General features: G+C 44.5%; 1 protein-coding gene across 1 annotated transcript; it reads right to left on the reverse strand.

The window, feature by feature from the left end:
• Nucleotides 1–3,922: 3,922 nt before the first annotated feature.
• Nucleotides 3,923–10,105, reverse strand: LOC116970166 (probable G-protein coupled receptor 139). The gene is made up of 3 exons (XM_033016870.1): nucleotides 10,084–10,105; nucleotides 7,406–8,277; nucleotides 3,923–4,000 (listed from the first exon to the last, which is right to left on the reverse strand). Exons 1-3 carry the CDS (start codon nucleotides 10,103–10,105, stop codon nucleotides 3,923–3,925), a joined length of 972 nt encoding a protein of 323 aa, XP_032872761.1.
• Nucleotides 10,106–21,286: the final 11,181 nt, after the last annotated feature.

Genomic DNA, 21,286 nt, shown 5'->3' on the forward strand with positions numbered 1-21,286 from the left:
ACTCATCTATACACACACACACAGACTCATTCACACACACATATACACACACACAGACTCATTCACACATAAACATACTCATTCGCACACACATTGTCACACACACACAGACTCATTCACACACTCATTCGCACACACATATCCACATACACACACATTCACACACATACACACAGACTCATTCACATTCATACACAGACGCATTCACACTCTCACACAGATTCATCCATACATACACACACTCATTTACACACACACACACACACACACACACACACAGACTCATTCATACACACACACACTCATTCACACACACTCATTCACACAGACATACACAGACTCATCCGCACACACATTCTCACACACACAGACTCATTCACACACACATTCTCACACACACACATGGTCACACACACACATATTCACACACACACACACACACACATATTCACACACACACACACACATTCACACACACACACACATTCACACACACTCACACACACACTCACACAAACACATATTCACACACACACATATATACACACACACGTACACACACAGACACACTCACACACATATATATTCACACACATGCACACATATTCACACACACACATTCATCACACACACCCTCCACCTCACACAGACACACACAAACACAGACTCATACAGAGACTCATTCACACACACACAGACTCATATACACAAAGAGACGCATATACACACACACTCGTATACACATACAGACTCATACACACACTCATTCACACACACATATACACACACACAGTCATTCGCACACACATATACACACACAGTCTCATTCACACACACAGATTAATTTACAGACATTCTCACAGACGTACACACACATACTCATGCACACAGACATTCGCACACACATATGGTCAAACACACACACACATATTCACACACACACATATTCATTCACACACACATATTCACACACACATTCACACACACATTCACACACGCACATATTCACACACATACACATATTCACACAGTCACACACACACACATATTCACACACACACACACATTCATTCACACACACATTCATTCACACACACACATTCATTCACACACACACACATTCATTCACACACACATTCATTCACACACACATTCATTCACACATATACATTCACACATATATATATATATACATACACACACATATATTCACACACAGACGCACTCACACACACATATATTCACACACATATTCACACACATCCACACATATTCACACACACATATACACACACACTCATTCACACATATATTCACACATATATACACATATTCACATACATATATTCACACACACACACACACACACACACACACACACACACACACACACACACACACACACACACAATCACACAATACTAAAATGCCAAGTAACTTCAGAACGTGTATTTTTTATTTTTTTATTTTATTAGAAGTACAATATTGTGGTATGTTGTAGATACCTAATATATATTGACACGTTATATTTTTATGTACAACTTATTTTTTTGAGCAGTAAATGGAAGAAAAGAAAGAGAATAGTAGAAAAAAAAGAGACGTGCGTGATATCGATCAGTGAGGTGAAGGAAAGAAGAAAAGTGAGAAAATAGAGAGAGAAAAAAGGTGATAGAAAACAGAGGACTGAAGGAGAAATAGCTATTTATTATTCTTGACCACCCTTCACCCGATCCTGAAACTGTGATTTTCTACAGTTATGTTGCACCATATGCTTGTAAGAAGTCAATAAATGGAGACCAAATCACTAAGAATTGGTCTGTTTTGTCTGTTAGGAAGAGTCGCAAGAACGTGTTGAATATACAGTGTGTAAAACGAATCTTTACATCCTGCTCTGGCGGCTGCTACTGTAACAAAATGCTGCTTTTAAATAACATCTAACAAACACACACACATACAACTAAAATACCAAGTAACTTCAGAACGTGTTGAATATACAGTGTGTAAAATAAATCTGTAAAGCCTGCTGTAGACGCTGCTGCTGCTGAAACAAAATGCTGCTTTTAAATAACATCTAACAAACAAACACATACACAGCCATTACTAAAATGCCAAGTAACTTCAGAACGTGTTGAATATACAGTGTGTAAAACGAATCTTTAAAGCCTGCTGTCGAGGCTGTTGCTGAAACAAAATGTTGCTTTAAATAACGTCTAACAAACACACACTTACCATAGACAAAGCAGCCAGCACTGTTGAATTATTCAGCAGCGCCTGAACTCTGTCTTCTGCAGTCAGCGCTATCTTGCCACCGACCGGAAATGACGTCATGGACGCCATCTTGCCGCTAACCGGAAATGTCGTCAGCGACGCCATCTTGCAACCCAGCCAAATTCACAGAATGAGCGCCAATTTTAAAATTAAACACACGTCTGATCTAATAAAACGTTGTTTCATGCTTTATCCGTCTGAAAACGGTGGCAACCATTTTAAAACCCAAGAGAAACAAATTTGCAAACTCTTTAGAACAAATAGATTTTCTTTTCTGTAAACATTTTAAACCCAATATGAACAAATTTGCAAACTCATTACATCAACTACATTTTCTTTTCGGTAAACATTTATTTTAAACCCAATAGAAACAAATTTGCAAACTCTTTACAACAAATGCATTTTATTTTCTGTAAACATTTATTTTAAATACAATAGAAACAAATTTACAATCTCTTTACAACCAAACATTTCCTGAAGAAAACACAGAGAAACACACACTCACAGCCAATACTAAAATGACAAGTAACTTCAGGACATGATAAACCGACAGTGTATAAAACGAACGATTCAAACGTTTAAAGCCTGCTGTAATGGCTGTGGTTGCTGAAACAAAATGCTGCTTCAAATAACGTCCAACAAACACACACTTACCATCATCCTCAGATATGTCTTCCTCTTCACCAAGGGGATCACGGTACCTTCTAGAAGACTCTCTGTTCTTTCGCTGCTCATCTAATTCGTCTAGGTTTAGCCTCGCTGAAGTACTCTGGAGGTTGTACTGTGTCTAATAACCTCTCTCCCCTTAAATACTGGAGCTATCGTCTTTGTTTTACTCCTGGTACGGTGAGCTACTGGACTCTCTGCCAATAGTGGAATGGATGGAGTCATAGAATCGTGTTCTCGTGTTGCTGCTGTTTGTAAAGCAGACTTTATTGTGGAATCTGCAGGTGGTGTTAAAGGTGCTGCAAGCTCTGAATGGCGTGTGTGCACAAGCTGTACAATGTGTGGGTGGAGCCAGGGGAACACAAGAGGAATATGGTGGAGGCTGCGAACTTCTTCTAATTTGAACACTTTCCCAATCTTCCAAATATTAGTCCTCCCCCTTCAAATCCAATGCCAACCATCGGATCCTTAAATTCAAAATTTACCGGTGCCAATTTCCCTTCAGGATATCTATCTGTCTATTGTTCCTTACTCTCACTAATACATCCACACTCCTCTCCCCAGGTGCCTGGAGGTCGGTTTACTTCATCATCTTTCAGCTCTATTCCCAGCTTTAATGCTGCTTCTTGCCAATTCGCCATTCTCACAGCTTCTCTACTTGCTTTCTGCGCTTCATAATACTTCTTCCATAATCCAATTAACGCCTTCGCTATATCGCTATTACTACACTGCCAAATATCTTTTCAATATATTTCACACCCTTCAATGTTCCAACGACCCACTCAGCCCATAAATCATCTCGCCATTTTCTATTCAATGCTCCCAAAATGTTCCTTAATCTCTCAGCCTTTTGTGGAAACTCGCGACATAATAATTGGAGCGGACTCTCTGGATCCTCTACCATATCTGCCTCGATCTGATTTCCCATCTTTACCAACAATGGACACAAACTCTCAGCAATTCACACAATCTTCCAACAATTCACGCTTCACTCGTAATCTCTTGATTTATCAAACTCGCTCACGAACAATGGCCAAACGTCCCGCAGCGCGTCGGCAGTCTCACACTTCTCACAGCACAAACATGCAATTAATCCTTTCATGCCGGTACCCAAATTCCTTTACAGTCTCACACAATTCACAACTCCCGCAACTTTCAACATGTAAACAATTTCAAGTACAATCTTTGTTCGACAAAATGTTTAGGTGCTTTAGCAGACAATCAAACACACTCTTCAGCAGAAATTATCCCACACTGTAAACACTTTAATCTAAACACCGAGAAATTAGCTCAAAACATACAAGCAAAATTCGTACTTAGACAAGAAATTACACCACTTATTACCATCATGCAAAAACACTCCACTGTATAATACAAACACTCGTCTAATATCGCATTCGTTAACTTCACACACTGCACGTATACAAAGTGAGAAAGACACACACACACACAATCACAGAGCCACACACTCAGATGCTCAGACACACACAAAACACGCACTCAGACACACACACACACACACACACACACACACACACACACACCACACACCACACACACACACACACACACACACACACACACACACACACACACACACACACACACACAGGCACTACATCTCACACACACACCCTCCATCACACACAAACACACCCTTGTTCTCTCACACAACCCTTCCATCACACACACACACACACCATCTCTCTCAAACACACAGGAGAGTGGGGTGGAAACGGTAGATAGTGGGTGTAGATAGGGACGGGGCGGGGTAGAGAGGTAGGGGTAAGGGGAGGGAGATAGAGGAGGAGGGAGTGGGGGCAGAGAGAGAGACATCAAAGAGAGGGGAGGCAGAGATGGGGGTAGAGAAAGACAAGCAGAGAGAGAGGCAGTGAGAGATTCAGAAAGATAGAGGCAGAGAGAGCGAGGCAGAAAGAGAGGCAGAGAGAGAGGCAGAGAGAGAGGCAGAGGGTGGGAGATTAGCAGAGAGAGAGGCAGAGAGAGAGAAAGAGGGCAGAGAGAGGGGGCAGAGAGACGAGCAGGCAGAGAGGGTGGATATCAACGATCGCACGTTACCACGTGCTTCCGACCCATTCTAACCTCTGCCTCCGCCGATCAGATATCTGCAGATCTCTCATGGCGAGTGCGCATGATATGGTAATTACTGTTAGCACTAACTTAGTTGGGAAGGGTGTAGCGCTAGCTTCCTTCCGTGGTGGGTGGTAGCACTTAGGGTGGTGAAGGGACTGGAGGATAGGCTTAAGTTATGTTTCTGCATAAAAGAAAACATGGGGGGGATGTCCCCCTACTATCAAACCATGGGGGGAACACGTCCGCCGACTTCTCCCCCCCCCCCCGGGATTACCACCTGGTAGAGTGGGAGAGGTCATAGGGCTACAAGTGGTAGGAGCAGACTTAGGCCATTAAGCCCATCGAGTCAACTCTACCATTGAATAATGGCCGATCTATCTCTCCCTCCCAACCTCATTCTCCCGCCTTCTCCCCATAGCCCCCGACACCCGCACTAATCAACAATATATCTATCACTGCCTTAAAAATATCCACAGCCGTCTGTGCCAAAGACTCCCACAGTTTCACCGCCCTGGCTAAATAAATTCCTCCGATTGTCCTTCACAAACGAACGTCCCTTAATTCTGAGGCTGTGACCTCTGGTCCTAGACTCTCCCACAAGTGGAAACATCCTCTTCACATCCTCTCTATCCAGGCCTTTCACTATTTGGTAAACTTTCAATGAGGTCCCCCGTCACTCTTCTAAACTCCAGCTTGTAGTGGCCCAGTGCTGACAAACGCTCATCGTATGTTAACCCACTCATTCCTGGGATCGTACTCATAAACCTCCTCTGGACCATCTCCAGAGCCAGCACTCCGTCTCTCTCTCTCTCTCGCTGTGTCTCTATTTCTCTCTCTGTGTCTCCCTCTGTGTGTCTCTCTCTCTCCCAGCACATTCTCAGATTCAAAGACAAGTTTTCAAGAGAAAGAAGTAATGTGAAGGTAGACAAAAATGCTGGAGAAACTCAGCGGGTGGAGCAGCATCTATGGGGCAAAGGAATGGGTGACGTTCCGGGTTGAGACCCTTCTTCCGACTCATGTGAATGTAATGTATTTGATATTCGTTGTGCGAGGGGAGGAGAGGGGGAGGGGGTGCACCCTCCCCGGGGGGGGGGGGGGGGCGGAAGGAGAGTGGGGGGGGGGGGGGGGGGGTGGGGGGGGGGGAGGGCATCAACGACAGTAAATGATGTACCCGTTCATCTCGATGAGCCACAGCGAGCCAAGGTCAGCGGTGATGTGTCGGAATTTTCTGCCCAATATATGAATCGGCTTCTTCCCCCTGCCCTCCGGCCGATGAGCGCTGATACCCAGCATGTGCGGAGCAGACGCCGGGACTACACCCCCTCTCCCCGGCCCCTAGACACCCTATCCACGGCCCTACACACCCTCCCCCCGTCTCTGTAATCCCGTTCACCCCTCCGACGCCTACCGTGCAACTCCTTCCCTCCCTCCCGCGGCGCTCCCTTAGGGAGGTGAAGGTGGTAGAGAGGGAGACGGGGTGAGAAGGAGAGAGGTAGAGAGGGAGAAGATCGTGTCGGCATTTTTTCTTCAAAATTAGAACGCTGAAACTTAATATTTTGGAGCTGCTGTTTAAAGGTTAATAACTGGAGAAATATTGGTTGAAATGCGACGGGAAATATGTATCCGGTCGGGAGAGAAAATGTGAGTAGCGTGTGTGGCCAACACAAGCCTGGCTCACGCAGACATGTAGAATGTTGATAACAAAGAAATAAGTGCGAAGTCCCACTGTACGAGGTAATTCAAGAGCTCTCTCGAGATTTTAAAACATCATACTCGTGGTAAGCACGTAGAATGTACGTAGCGGGTACGTCGGAGCTCGGGACGTCTCTTAGCGGCTCGTAACGCGAACGGCAGGTACACCGGAAACGCGGTAACTCGTGAACACTCGTGAACATGTTGAAAAAAACGTCACGAGGTTACCGGATTTTCCGAGTACCTACAAGCCGCTAGGAGACATCCACGACCTCCTACGGACCCGCTACGGACATTCACTTAGTTCGAATCAGAGGAAAATTCGGGAGAACTATTGAATTACTCGTACAGTGGCGGAGACAAGGGCTCAAGGAAATCACGTTCATGTCGCGGCCCTGTTTCGGGGAATCGCGGGCAAATTGGACGCGTTGACGAGGCATCTCGGTTAGCAGAGACGAATTGAGCCAAAGTGACAGATTCAGTGATGTATGATTCTATAACTTCTACGAGTAGTAGTTCAAATGACCTTTGCAAGCTGTTATAGAATATGTGAATATGTGCGTAGAGCAAATTCTTAGCAGTTGGATGTGAATATTGGGAGAACAAACACTGATGGGAGCAAATGTATGTTGAACTATCGGTGTGGGTCAGAGGGTCACGGACGTACAAGTGCACGAATTGCACTCACTGGGAATTTAACCGCGTTCATCAGCTCAGCTCTGAATTTACTCTGGGTCACCACGTAAACACACGTGTTGGTGCAGGTACTGAGCAGCTGCAGGAACACCGACGTGACCCGTGTGATGTAGTAATAACCGGTGGGGGTGTAGTCTACTCGCACCTTCGCAATAGATGTAAAGATGTAAAATATGGCCTGTGTTGCCCACAGCAATATGAAAGTGCCCGTGATACTGAAGAGTAAAACAATGGATTTCCTGCGGTTCTCCATCTCCGGATCCTTGTCATTCTCTCCGTTGCTGCGGCCCCGGAGACCCCTGCGGACTCTGCTGGCCGCTACAATCCGCCTGACCGTCAGCACATTGAGCAGCAGAATCAGAAAGAACGGGATACAAGGGGTTAGAACGCGGTGTGTGACACGATATGCGACCCATGCAGCCGACGTATAGTAGATGGGTTTGGTGGAGCAATCCCAGGGAAGATCATCAATTTCGTTCGCTGATTCGTACCTAAACCACTGAGGGACATTCTCCAAACAGCCCAGCACACTCACTGCCCCGATAATCACAGCCGCCGTTCTCTCAGTGCAATATCTTGTTTTCAGCTTCTCACAACAAATGGCCACAAACCGATCGAAGGTGAAGGCCACCGTCAGCCAGACAGAGACCGCGGTGGATGCAAAGACCAGGACTTCGGTGGTGGCGCACACGGGGGTAATGTTCAGCAACGAATATGGGAAGTGAATTTGAATAGTCTGACGCAGAAACGGATCGGTGATGCCGACCAGGAGATCAGACGCTGCCATGGCCATCATGTAGAGAGTGATGCATTTGGAGAGGCCGCATTTACCTCGATAGAGAATCACAATCGCCAACAAGTTTACTGTGAAGGAAAGAGGAAATATTAATGACAAAAGACCCGCACAAATGTATCTGAGTAACATTGTCTGATTGGAAGGTTTTCAAACTTGGCTGCGCTGATCAAATTACCTTTAGCCCCGACAGAGTTCAGAGACGACAGTCTTTGGACCACGGTGTCGACGCAACTCATCAAACACCAATGTATATTACGTTCACAGCTTTTAATTCTCCCCAAATTCTTATCAACTTTCCCTCAGATTATAGCACCCATTAACACTTACCCATGCACAGTAGTTACAGAAACCATTAATGGGCAGGTCAATGGCATGTCGGAGGACACATAAGCACAGCCAAGATTTGCGTGGAGTCGGAGGACCAACGATGAAACATTGCTCATAAAGCACGGGAGGGTAGAGATTGAACCTGCGTCTCCGGAAGTGTGTGACACCGGCAGTCAGGCACGGAAATCGCTATCAAAAATGAGGGGACGGTAACATCGCAAGCTGACCTGGTTGGTGACCGACAACGAACTCCAGCAACAGCAGCTTCTTCCGCCCCGAATGGTGGGGCTTGAATCGGCACGTTCTCGGGGCCTTTCATCGGCCGGCGGGGGCTTCGTCATCGGGAGCCTCGATCGCCTGGATGCAGCAGGATGATTTTAAGCCGCGAAGGGCGATGATAGGCACCACCAACGGTCCAATTCAGCCCTGAGAAAGCGTCTGATAAATTCCGGATCACGAAACATGGGAGGGATTGTCCCCCATCTCTCAAAGCACTGTGGGGACGTCCTCTCGCCCACCCACCCCCAGGATTTTCGCCCATGTCGGCAGTACTGATTGTGGCACGGTGGCGAGCATGTACATACACTGTACATCTGCGGATAGCAATTCGAATTTACAGATCGTCCGAAGGAGCCGATATCAAAATACATAACATTAACTGATATAAAATTACGTGACAGCATCTGTTTACATTTGAATTAACATCTGAGTTTACATCATAGTAAAGTCGTGACACTTCCATAGTCAGATCCCAGCTCGTGACATTCATTTTCTTTATCTCATGAGCTGTAGCATTACAGGTCTAAATCGGGATTACGCTTCACGCAGTGACGACTGCAGACAATATATCGATTATATATTCAGTTAAGCAGGTTTGTCCGATTAGGAACACATGTAATTTTACGGTGAGGCGTTCCACACCAGGGCATCTGAAATGTCCTCATTGTTCAGGGAACGGAGGTTCCCCTCCTCCACCATAGATGAGGCTCGCACCAGGGTCTCTACCATACCCCGCAACACTGCTCTCTCTCCCCATCGCCCCACTCGCAAAAAGGGCAGAATCCCGCTAGTCCTCACCTTTCACCCCACCCGCCGTCACATACAACAAGTAATCCTCCGTCAGTTTCGCCACCTCCAACGCGACCCCACCACTCGCCACGTCTTCCCTATCCCCCCATGTCTACCTTCCGCAAAGACCGCTCCCTCCGTAACTCCCTTGTCAATTCTTCCCTTCCCTCCCGTTCCACCCCCTCCCCGGGCACTTTCCCTTGCAACCGCAAGAGATGCAACACTTGTCCCTTTACCTCCCCCCTCGACTCCATTCAAGGACCCAAGCAGTCGTTCCAGGTGCGATAGAGGTTTACCTGCATTTCCTCCAACCTCATCTATTGCATCCGCTGCTCTAGATGTGAGCAGATCTATATCGGTGAGACCAAGCGGAGGTTGGGCGATCGTTTCGCCGAACACCTCCGCTCGGTCCGCAATAACCAACCTGACCTCCCGGTGGCTCAGCACTTCAATACCCCCTCCCACTCCGTATCCGATACCTCTGGCCCGGCTCTCTTCCATGGCCAGAGCGAGAAACACCGGAAATTAGAGGAACAGCACCTTATATTCCGCTTGGGAAGTCTGCATCCGTATGGCATAAACATTGAATTCTCCCAATTTTGTTAGCCCTTGCTGACTCTCCCCCTTTCTCAGCCCTCCGGCTGTTTCCTTCCATCCCCCAGCCTTCTGGCTCCTCCTCCTTTTTCCTTTCTTCTCCCCGCCCCCACCCCCCATCAGTCTGAAGAAGGGTTTTGCCCGAAACGTTGCCTATTTCCTATAGTTGCTGCTGCACCCGCTGAGTTTCTCCAGCTGTATTGTGTACCATGTAATTTTACTAACTCGTTTCAGACTCTCCACGGAAGGAACCCAAGTTGCCATTCTCTCAGCTCCTGACCAACACATCAGGGTGTGATTATCTGATACCTGCTCGCTGGTCATGGCTCTGGCCGGCGCAATCAGTACAGACAGCGATCCAGGCCAGGATAAGCAACGGGCATGATGTACACATTGCGGCGGTTACAGTAAGAAAATGGATGTCTAACCGTATTAAACAAGTGAATTATTGAAACAGAAACCATGTTTGTTTAACGTCGGCAGCGCCGAAGTACACGGAATGTCTCACAGCTAATACACGTACATGAAAATCAGAGACAAACCAAATTACCGAAAACAGCGACAGCCGCTATTACAGGGTAATATATATCTTCAAATCGATAGATCAACGGATACCCCATAGCTGGAAGACACAATTAACTCATGTGGCTCCGTCAGTCCGTCATCGCTGTAGCTCTGTGGCGATGCCTTCTGGTGGGCACCGAGATATATAGAGCGATATTTCCCCAGTGACATGACCTCATACCTGCTGATTGTCATTAGTGACACTCACGGAACAAACACCTTGCGTCACAGACATTGACTGCACCATGGTAGATGACAAGCGAATAATTTAAAGATCGAGTAAAAATAGCACAAAGCGAGTCGCTGCAAAAAGAGTCTGGAGAACGGTCACTTTCCGAAACGTCACCTATAGACGTTCTCCAAAAATGTTACCTGACCCTCTGTTACACCAGCACTTTGTGTATTTTTCACTGAAAACAAGAATTTGTCCTATGCAATGCAAGAATGGTACATGACACTGTGTTATATCATTTAATGTTGGTGTGATTTCGATGGACATCTCCAGTGAACACATCTACCACTCCAGTTTTGTTCCCCCCCACAAATAAATCATCATTCATACCATGACATCACTGATATTGCAAGACAGATAATGAAATATTCATAGAAATATAGAAAATAGGTGCAGAAGGAGGCCATTCGGCCCTTCGTGCCTGCATCGCCATTCATTGTGATATTGGCTGATCGCCCCCAATCAATAACCCGTGCTGCCTTCTCCCCCTATCCCGTGATTCCATTAGCCCCTACAGCTCTATCTCTCTCTTAAACCCATCCAGTGATTTGGCCTCCACTGCCCACTGTGGCAGGGAATTCCACAAATTCACAACTCACTTGGTGAAAACGTTTTTTCTCACTTCAGTCTTAAATGGCCTCCCCTTTATCCTAAGACTGTGACCCCTGATTCTGTACTGGCTCAACATTGGGAATCCTTTTCCTGCATCTACCTTGTCCAGTCCTTTTGTAATTTTATATGTTTCTAAAATAAACTAGACTAAGTGGGACCCGTTGGGTCCCAGCATCACACGGGAGGGTCGGTCACCCAATGCAATATTCTCCCTCTCCAACAATTCCAATATTGCTGTCCGGGGAGGGCACCGTATGTTGCGCTAGTATGAGTGTGGTGGGCCGAAGGCACTGGTTTCCAGAGGGCTAGTATGGCGTTTGTGGGCCGAATCGATTTTTGGGCTGGCAGCTCAGTCACTGAGGGCTGGCAGCTCAGTCACTGAGGCCTGGCAGTACAATCACTCGGACATGGCAGGCGGGCGGCTGAGAAACTGCCAGAAATTCTGCCCAAAACAGGTGACAGACTGTGAGAGAGAAGGGGGAAGAAGGTGGACTGAATGGATTATTGGGCTGGCAGTTCAGTCACTTACAGCTGGTGGGCTGGCAGTTCACTTACTCACGGCTCGTGGGCTGGCAGCGCAGTCACTCACGCCTGGTACGCTGGCAGTTCACTCAGTCACCCCACCTACCTACCCCCCCCCCCCCCCCCGCCGCACTCTGCTCCTTGCCATTCCCCTCCCACCCACACATTCAGTGCATCTCCCCACAACCTCCCCCATGCACTCTTAGTTGCTCTCCCACAGTGCAGCCATCCGCCTATTAGGTTCCCATCGTGATGAAGAACACACAGGCATCAAAAGTGCAAAAAGGATTTATTAACGTTTAAATTGTGAATGACTCTTAAAATATAAGAACAATTTAAATGTTAAAGATGAGATTTAGTAAGTTGTTACTTGTTGTGTCTCTTGTTGTGTCTCTTGTTGTGTTCTTTTTTTTCACTTAAATTTTTATTGATTTTTAAGAGATATATACAAAACAGTGCAACGCCATCACCATAAATAAAACAAAGTAAGAAAAACAGCAATCCAAATAAACAAATAAGTAGATAGGGGGAAAATAAAGAAGTAAATAAAATTGTAATAAAACCGTGTGGTTCACTTACCAACTTAAAAAAAAGAAAAAAACATTACATTGATTAGTAATCAGGAGATAATTCAATATTCATACAAACATACCATCTAGTTCTATATAACGCAATCTTCCCATATCTAGCTCGGCATTTATCTAATTGGTGTCATGGCTCAAATAAACGGTCCATTTTACCCAGATCTTCTCAAATGGATTATACTTGAATTTCAAGGAATATGTCAATTTCTCCATATTAAAGATGTCTCGCACAATTTCTAACCACTGTTCCTGTTTTGGACTTTTTTTCATTAAGCCACTGCCTGGTAATGGCCTTCTTACTTGCTGCAAACTTTAATCAAATATATATCTTCTAGTTTTACAATATCTTTAATACGCCCCAGATACATCACAGGGCAGGTATTTGGGATTTTATAACCCAAGATATTTTTTACAGCTGCATTAACATTTTCCCAGTATGTCCTTATCTTTACACATTGCCAGAAAATATGCGAGTGGTCTGCCTCGTACTCCCACACAGCATCCAACAGTGTTGTTGGACAGCAAGTTGTCTGCTTTTTATTTTGGGTGTTATAAAAAAGCGAGATAGATTCTTCCAGCAAACTTCTCTCCATACTAGTGAGCTGTGGATGAACATTGTGTTTCACACATTTGATACCATTCTTCTTTTGTTATTTGAATCTTTAATTCTGCTTCCCATTTTGTTTTTATGTAGAGCGTTGATTCTCCCACGCTTCCCACCAAAGCTTGGTAGAAAGCAGAGTTGACCCGAGACCCCTTTCTGTTTGTAGGCATCCACAATCACCTTGATCACATTATTTGAAGTGTTATCCAGTTCTGGCCTTATCTCTTTTGTAAAGTAGTCTCTTAATTGCAAGTATTTGAAAAAAAAAATATTTTCGAGACGATACTTTGACTTTAAATTTTGGAAACTCATAAACTCGCCATTTTCTGAAACTGTATACATTGCCGTTATGCCTTTTTGTGCCCATTCTTTGAATTTTGAATCATACACCCCTGGCTTCAACTTTGAGTCATATGCGAACCACTTCAACCAAAGGTATCAAAGGTATTTTATCAAAGGTATTTCATTGGTCACATTCACATACACCTAGGTGTAGTGAAGTGAAATGCTTCTTGCCATTTTGCAGCACATAAAGAAGGAATACAGACATAACATTAATAAGAGTTTTAAACATAAAGAACATCCCCCCACAATGGTTGCCATTATGGGGGAAGGCACAAAGTCCAGTCCCCAACCCCAGTTCACCCAAAGGTCGGGCCTATTGAGGCCTCCACAGTTGCCTCTACGGTGGCCCGATGTTCCAGGCCGTTCTCGTGAACCGCTCTTTTTAATTTGTATTTTTCCACTATAACATTCCATATTTCTAACGTAAATGCTACTATTGGGTCCATCGCATGTCTCAAAGCCCCTCTCAGATATTTCTCTCCCGCCAAAATCTGGATCTGGTAACCCTGTATCTCCCTTTCCATTTCTTTCAATCGAGATTCATAATCAGGTCTACACCAACAAGCCAGAGGTCTGAGTTGAGCTGCATAAAAGTATTTCCTCAGATTTGGTAACGCCATTCCACCCCTGCTTTACGGCAGTTGAAGTGTTGTTAGTTTTATTCTTGGTTTTTTGCTGTTCCAAATGAATCTAGCGATCATTTTATCCCTGGCTATGAATTTGTCTCGGGGAACATTAATTGGCAGAGATTGGAATAAATATAGTAATTTCGGTAGGATATTCATTTTTACCGTCTGTATTCTGGCACTGAAGTCTAGAGGAATGGTCGACCACCTTTCAACATCCTTTTTGATGTTTTCTTCAATTTTGTTATAATTTGTTTCAAACAAGTTGGAAAGTGTTTTGGTTATAGTTACACCAAGATACTGCATCGTTTTAGAATTCCATTTCAGATTATATGCATCTCTGATTTGTTGGGATGGAGAATAATTGAATGAAAGAATTTGTGTTTTTGTTATATTCAGTTTATATCCATATGTTTCAAATAGGTTCATTAGATTTGGGAGACATATATCTGGTCGTTCAAGAATAATAATGATATAATCAGCGAAAAGACCAATTATATGTACTTTCCCCCCTATTTTGACCCCCTGCAGGTCTTCTCTCTGCCTTATTGCTTGTGCGAAGGGTTCAATGTACAAAACGAAGAGAGTAGGAGAAAGACAGCATCCTTGCCTTGTGCCCCTCTCTAACTGGATCCTTTTTGATATGTTTCCATGTACCTTAATCCTAGCTGTAGGCTCCTGATATATACACAGAATTGCATCTTCATTGAAACCAAATCTCTTCAGTACTTCATAAAAAAATACACAACTAACACTATCAAAGGCATTTTCTGCATCTAAACTGACCAGGGCCATACTTGTATCCATTTTTTTAGCATTATCCACAATGTGGAAGGTTCTTCTAATATTATCCTGTGTTTGACGCCCCCGAATAAATCCAGTACGGTCTTCATTAATCAGATCTGGTACAAAAGTCTCGAGTCTTTTGCAAATGATTGAAGTAAATAGTTTGTTGTCTACATTTAAAATTGAGATTGGCCTGAAATGTTTACATTGCTCTTTGTCTTTGCCTTCCTTGGGTAAAATGGTAATAATTGCTTCCTTCCATGATGGGGGAGTCCTGCCCTCTTTAAGGGTCCAGTTAAAGCAAGACAGGAGCAGAGGTGTTAGCTCTTTCTTAAAGGCCTTGTACCATTCTGGTGGAAACCCACCGCTGCCTGGTGATTTACTAGCCTTAAGTCTACTGATTGCAGCTTCCAGCTTCTTAACCGTAAATTGTGACATAATTATATTATTTTGTGTCTCACCAATGGATGACAGATCAAGTGAGTTAAGAAAGCTTCTCATTGTCCTTTCGTCAGCTGATGGTGGCTTAGAACAGAGTTTCTTATATTCTTCTTCAAATATTCTTTCTATCTCATCTGGCTCATGTGATAATTGATTGGTTTTAGGATCTCTTATTTTATGAATTGAATTAGAGGCCTGCTGTTTACGCAGGCTTCTGGCCAGGAGTCTAGTTGCTTTTGGACCTGCTTCATAATAGGTCTGCTTTACGAATCTTGCCCTTTTTTCCATATCTCCCCTGAGGATCTGATCTATCTCCCCCCTTATTTCCTTAATCTGTTTTAGTACCAACTGATCCTGTATGTTTTTATGTTTTTTCTCCAATTCTTTCAGTTTTCTACTTTATGTTCATACGTAACTAGCCAAGCCTTTTTTTGTGATGATGTCAGGGCGATCAGCTTTCCACGTATAACTGCCTTCATAGTATCCCACAGTATTACACGATCCACATCCCCGTTATCATTCTCTTCTATGTACCTTTTTATCTCTTCCCTTATTTGCACCACATTTGCCTTATTATTCAAAATACCCACATTGAGCCTCCAAACAGTATTTCTTTTTCTACTATTCAGGTGTACTGTCCAGATGATCGCACTGTGATCAGATACATCTGCCACCCCGATTTTACACTCTGTGATTCTGTAACTTTCACCCGTATTCATTAAAAAGTAGTCAATCCTGGAGTAGACTGAATGAGGTGCTGAATAGTGTGTGTCGTCCCTTTCTAAAGGGTTAAGTTCTCGCCAAACATCAATTAGGCCCATTTCCTGTACTGATGTGTTAATAAACTTGGTCAGATGCATCTTGGGGGTTTTTAGGCTTGTTGTATCCAAATTATGATTCATGACCACATTGAAGTCCCCTCCATATATCAAAATACCTTCAGTCACTAAAGCAATAATATCAAACAGAATTTTGAAAAAAACATTTGGTACACTCTGGGGGGCATATACATTGATCAGTGTCACAACTTTGTTTTCCAGCTTTCCTTTAACCATTACATACCTTCCCTCTTTGTCCCTGACTTCTTTATGGCATTCAAAATGGACTGCATTTGTAATAAGGATAGCCACTCCCCTCTTTTGGCTAGATTTATAGAAACTATAAAATGCATTTCTAAAGCCAAAGCGTTTTAGTTTATCATGTTCTTGTTGAGGCAGGTGGGTTTCTTGTAAAAGTAGTACCTGAGCCTTTTCTTTTTTCAGTTTAGCCAGGAACTTGCTCCTTTTAACTGGATTATTCATCCCATTTACATTGAGTGACACCAATTTGATAGTATTACGTGACATTTAATTTACCTAATCCGGTCTTGCATTCATAAATCTCTGGATAACTTGAAACTGTGCAGGTCTGAACATCTGAACAACTTGTGCCAAATAAAAAAATAAAATGAAAGAGAAAACAGTTGACTTCCAAGTAAGAGGGATTCCTTTCCACCCCGAGTCCCCGTTGGCAGGTATTGGGGAAAGCCTCCTCCCAGAGGGCCCCTCACTAGAGGCGAAACACTCCATTTCACACATCCTAGTATCGTCCAACGTCATCCGATAGCACTTATGTTCTAGTCCAAAAGAGGACACAATAAAAGCTAGTTGGATGAGGTCTGCTCAGACTCCTGTAGTCGCTCTCTTGCTGTCTCACTCCCGCCTTCGGGCAAAGAAGCCTCGTGCAGTCACGCTGCTCCCACCGACCTCCAGCTCCCGTTCGCTCACTCCCCAGGAACAGTGCTCACCAAGTGAGGCGTGCGCTCAAGTCGGGGAACCCAAGGAAAGCCGCTGGACCTGATGGTGTACTCGGCAAAGTACTCAAAGCTTGTGCAGACCAGCTATCAGGGGTCTTTAGCAAGTTCTTCAATCTTTCCCTGACACAAGCCATTATACCACCTTGTCTGAAGTCAGCTACCATCATCCCTGTCCCTAAGAAACCAATCATAAACAGTCTCAATGACTGCAGACCAATTGCATTCACATCAGTCGTCATGAAATGCTTTGAAAGATTAATTTCACAGCACATCAAAGCCAGCCTCCTTCCAAACCTTGACCCTCATCAGTTTGTTATAGAGCAAACAGATGGACGGAGGACGCCATGGCCACTGCCCTCCACACTGCTCTGAGTCATCTGCAACACCCGGGGAACCATGTAAGGATCCATTTTATTGTCTATAGTTCAGCTTTCAATAGAATCATCCCTCCCATACTCGTCAACAAGCTGACTTAGACTCCCCCCTCTCACCTGCGCCTGGATAAAGGACTTCCTCACTAACTGCCCACAAACAGTCAAAATGGCCCCCACTGCTCCTCCAGCCTCACTCTCATCACTGGTTCTTCACAGGGATGTGTGCTGAGCCCACTCCTCTATGCTCTGTACACTTACGACTGCACTCCCATCCACTCCACAAACTCCATTATTACATTCGCGGATGACACCACGGTGGTCGGACTCATATCAGAAGGAGACGTGGCAGCGTACAGAGACGAGGTCCTGAAGCTGTCAGAGTGGTGTTCTGCGAACAACCTGGCACTCAACAACAGCAAAACAAAGGAAATGGTAATCGACTACAGAAGGTACAGAGTGGACCCTGCCCCGCTCTACATCAACGGGGACTGTGTCGACAGAGTTTCCACCTTCAAATTCCTGGGAAGGCACATCGCGGAGGACCTCTCCTGGTCTGCCGACACTTCAGCGGTGGTAAACAAGACCCAGCACCGATTGCACTTCCTGAGAGTGCTAAGGAAGAACAGTTTAGAGGAGAAGCTGCTAGTGACCTTCTACCGCTCCACCATCGAGAGTGTGCTGGCATATTGTATCACCGTGTGGTATGCCGGCTGCTCAGCAGCAGACAGGAGAGCCCTGCAGAGAGTGATCAAAACTGCCCAGAAAATCATCGGCTGCCCTCTGCCTTCCCTGGAAGACATCTCCAGCTCTCGATCCCTCTGTAGAGCCAGGAAAATAATCAAAGATCCCTTCCTTCCTGGACAGTTCCTGTTCAACCTCCTGTCCTCTGGTAGGCGGCACAGGTGTGTCAAAAGCCAGACAAACAGACTCAAGAACAGTTTCTATCCCTGGGTCATTCGAGCTCTAAATTCCTCAAATATCCACACGACATGAGAATGTTCTCATCCATTCCACTATAAAACAGACCATTCAGCTAATATTTATTATTTTTTAAATTTAAAGTATTTATTAAATTTTAAAGTGTCACTAGACCAAGGGCAGACCCGTTGGGTCTGCTCCCCCAACGCAGCCGTTCCCTACCCGTAGCCCCCACGGGAGAAGTGGTCCTCCAACTCAAGCGGCTCAGGAATGAGCGGTGCGGCTGGTTTTAAATGGCGTCTTTGAGGCGAGATGCGGGCGCCAGCAGCCGTTATGGTCGCTGGCCAGCAGGAGGCGACAAAATGAGTGAGTGGGGGGGGGGGGGGGGGAGAAGGATTTAATGAAAAATTTGGACATAAACATAACGAAATCTAATGAGGAGTGGATAGTTGGAATTAAAAGTGAAATGTCTACCGAAATGGTTGCTTCTATGGGTGAGAAGCCAGTTTATTTTTGAAATATTGGGGGGTGGGGGGGGGGGGGAGAAGGATTTGATTTAAAAGGTGTACTTAAACACGACGAAATGTAATGAGGAGCGGATACTTAGAAAGAAAAGTGAAATCTCTACCGAAATGGAAAAGATCTCGGCGATTGTGCGTCTGGATTCGGCGTGGCAAGGAATCAAAAGAAGAAATGCAGCCGGCAGTCGAACATGTAAATTGATCCATTCCGATTGGACATCTGCGAGCATCGGCCATTCCGATTGGACATCTGCGAGTATTGGGCATTGTGACATCACACGATGGAACGAATCGAAAGGCAGGCGGCAGCCACAGAGTTTTAATAGTATATAGATATTCTCCCAGTGCAATGTTCTACCTAGGTGGGATAATTATAATGTATCTACTAATTTAAGCAGCGAAATAACGTATTGAATGTATTGGATGTGTCTTTATCTTGTTTGGACTTGTTTTGGTTGCACTGATCAGGAGTAGTTCTCCTAATTTAGTTGTATTTCTAAGTACAATGACAATAAAGGCTTATCATTATAATTATTACTGCTTACAGCTGCAAGAACGTGTAGCAATCAATAAAGGGCTATAGGTGTATTGCGAGTATATGTATATACGTACTGGGGCATATATATATCCATGCACTGTATACTTGTATTTATATTTATGCATTTTAACTATGTATGTTATGTTTTATACTTTGGCAATATAACAATGTATTTTATCATGCCAATAACGTTATTTTTAATTGAAAAAGATAGAGAGGGAGAGATAGGGCTAGAGAGAGAGTGACAGAGAGAGACAGGGCGATAGAGATATAGCAGTGTACATCCCGCAGATAAAGAGAGAGAGAGATGGAGAGAGAGAGAGAGCGAGAGAGAGAGAGAGAGAGAGAGAGAGAGAGAGAGAGAGAGAGAGAGAGAGAGAGAGAGAGAGAGATGAGCGAGCGGCTATATACTCTCGATCTATCTCTCTGCGACTCGCTAGCCGCAATAGAAGCTGATATACTCTCTCCATAACAGCGCTATCTCCCGGGCTGATATTAGCAAGACTGTATAGCATCAGGAGTGACGACAGAGACAGAGAGATAGATAGATAGATAGAGAGAGAGACAGACAGACAGACAGACAGACAGACAGACAGACAGACAGACAGACAGACAGACAGACAGACAGACAGACAGACAGACAGACAGGTAGATAGAGATAGAGACGGAGGTAGAGAGAGATAGAGAGACGGAGATAGCGAGGTAGAGAGAGAGATAGGGAGAGATGGAGAGAGAGATGGGGAGTTAGAGAGAAACAGAGAGACAGGTAGAGAGTGAGATGGAGAGAGATAGAAACAAGGAGAGATAGAGAGAGACAGTAAAAACAGTATGGAGAGAGACCCTGTCCCGACTCCCCGCTCCCCTCAGCCCCGACATTACTTAGTGATGTTACAATACTTACCTTCAGCGGCGCTGCAGTTCTGTCACTGGCCGTGTGGGCGACTTTGGCGCCTTTGGGGTGGGGGCGGGATTAAAATGCCGTTTTGTACTGCCTATCGGAGGCAGACTTCCTCGGGCTGCTAGCTGCTTAAGAAAAATCGACCCGACTCCCGTTTGCTCTATATTAATAAATAAATAAATAAATGCTTTTTTTTTTTTTTTTTTAATCGGTCGACAATTTAGTATTTGGAATAAAATAAAAAGTGACTTCTAATGCCCTCAACGACTACAACGTGACGGATCGCAAGAAAGGGACGAAACAAAGTGCAAGTCGTATATTTTACATATAATCTTGCTTCTTGGGATGGCTTTAATCTAATTTTACGTTGCGAAAATGTGATTTGGGCCCCATACGAACCGGCAGTGTTTTTCCTGCTGATATGGGGTTCAAATTCACTGCAAATGCAACTTTCAAATCGATCGCGTTCCAGAAGGAAGATGATTAAAATGCCCATTTATTTTGGACAATAATGTCATAAACCGTCCAAATTGTCTATATTTTGTGTTATTCGCTCTCCATGATCATTATTTTTAAACTAAATATTCACAAAAGTTTGAGTCACGTGTTTCTGGATTAATTTATGGGAATTAAACATTAAATTCCTTCCAACTGGCATGTAAATTCATGACAGTGAATTTTAAAAATCATGTTATATTGTGAATTCGTGTGTGAATGGGATTAGTTTG

The sequence above is a fragment of the Amblyraja radiata genome, unplaced genomic scaffold, assembly GCF_010909765.2.
Source record: "Amblyraja radiata isolate CabotCenter1 unplaced genomic scaffold, sAmbRad1.1.pri scaffold_596_ctg1, whole genome shotgun sequence".
NCBI classification, from domain to species: Eukaryota; Metazoa; Chordata; class Chondrichthyes; order Rajiformes; family Rajidae; genus Amblyraja; species Amblyraja radiata.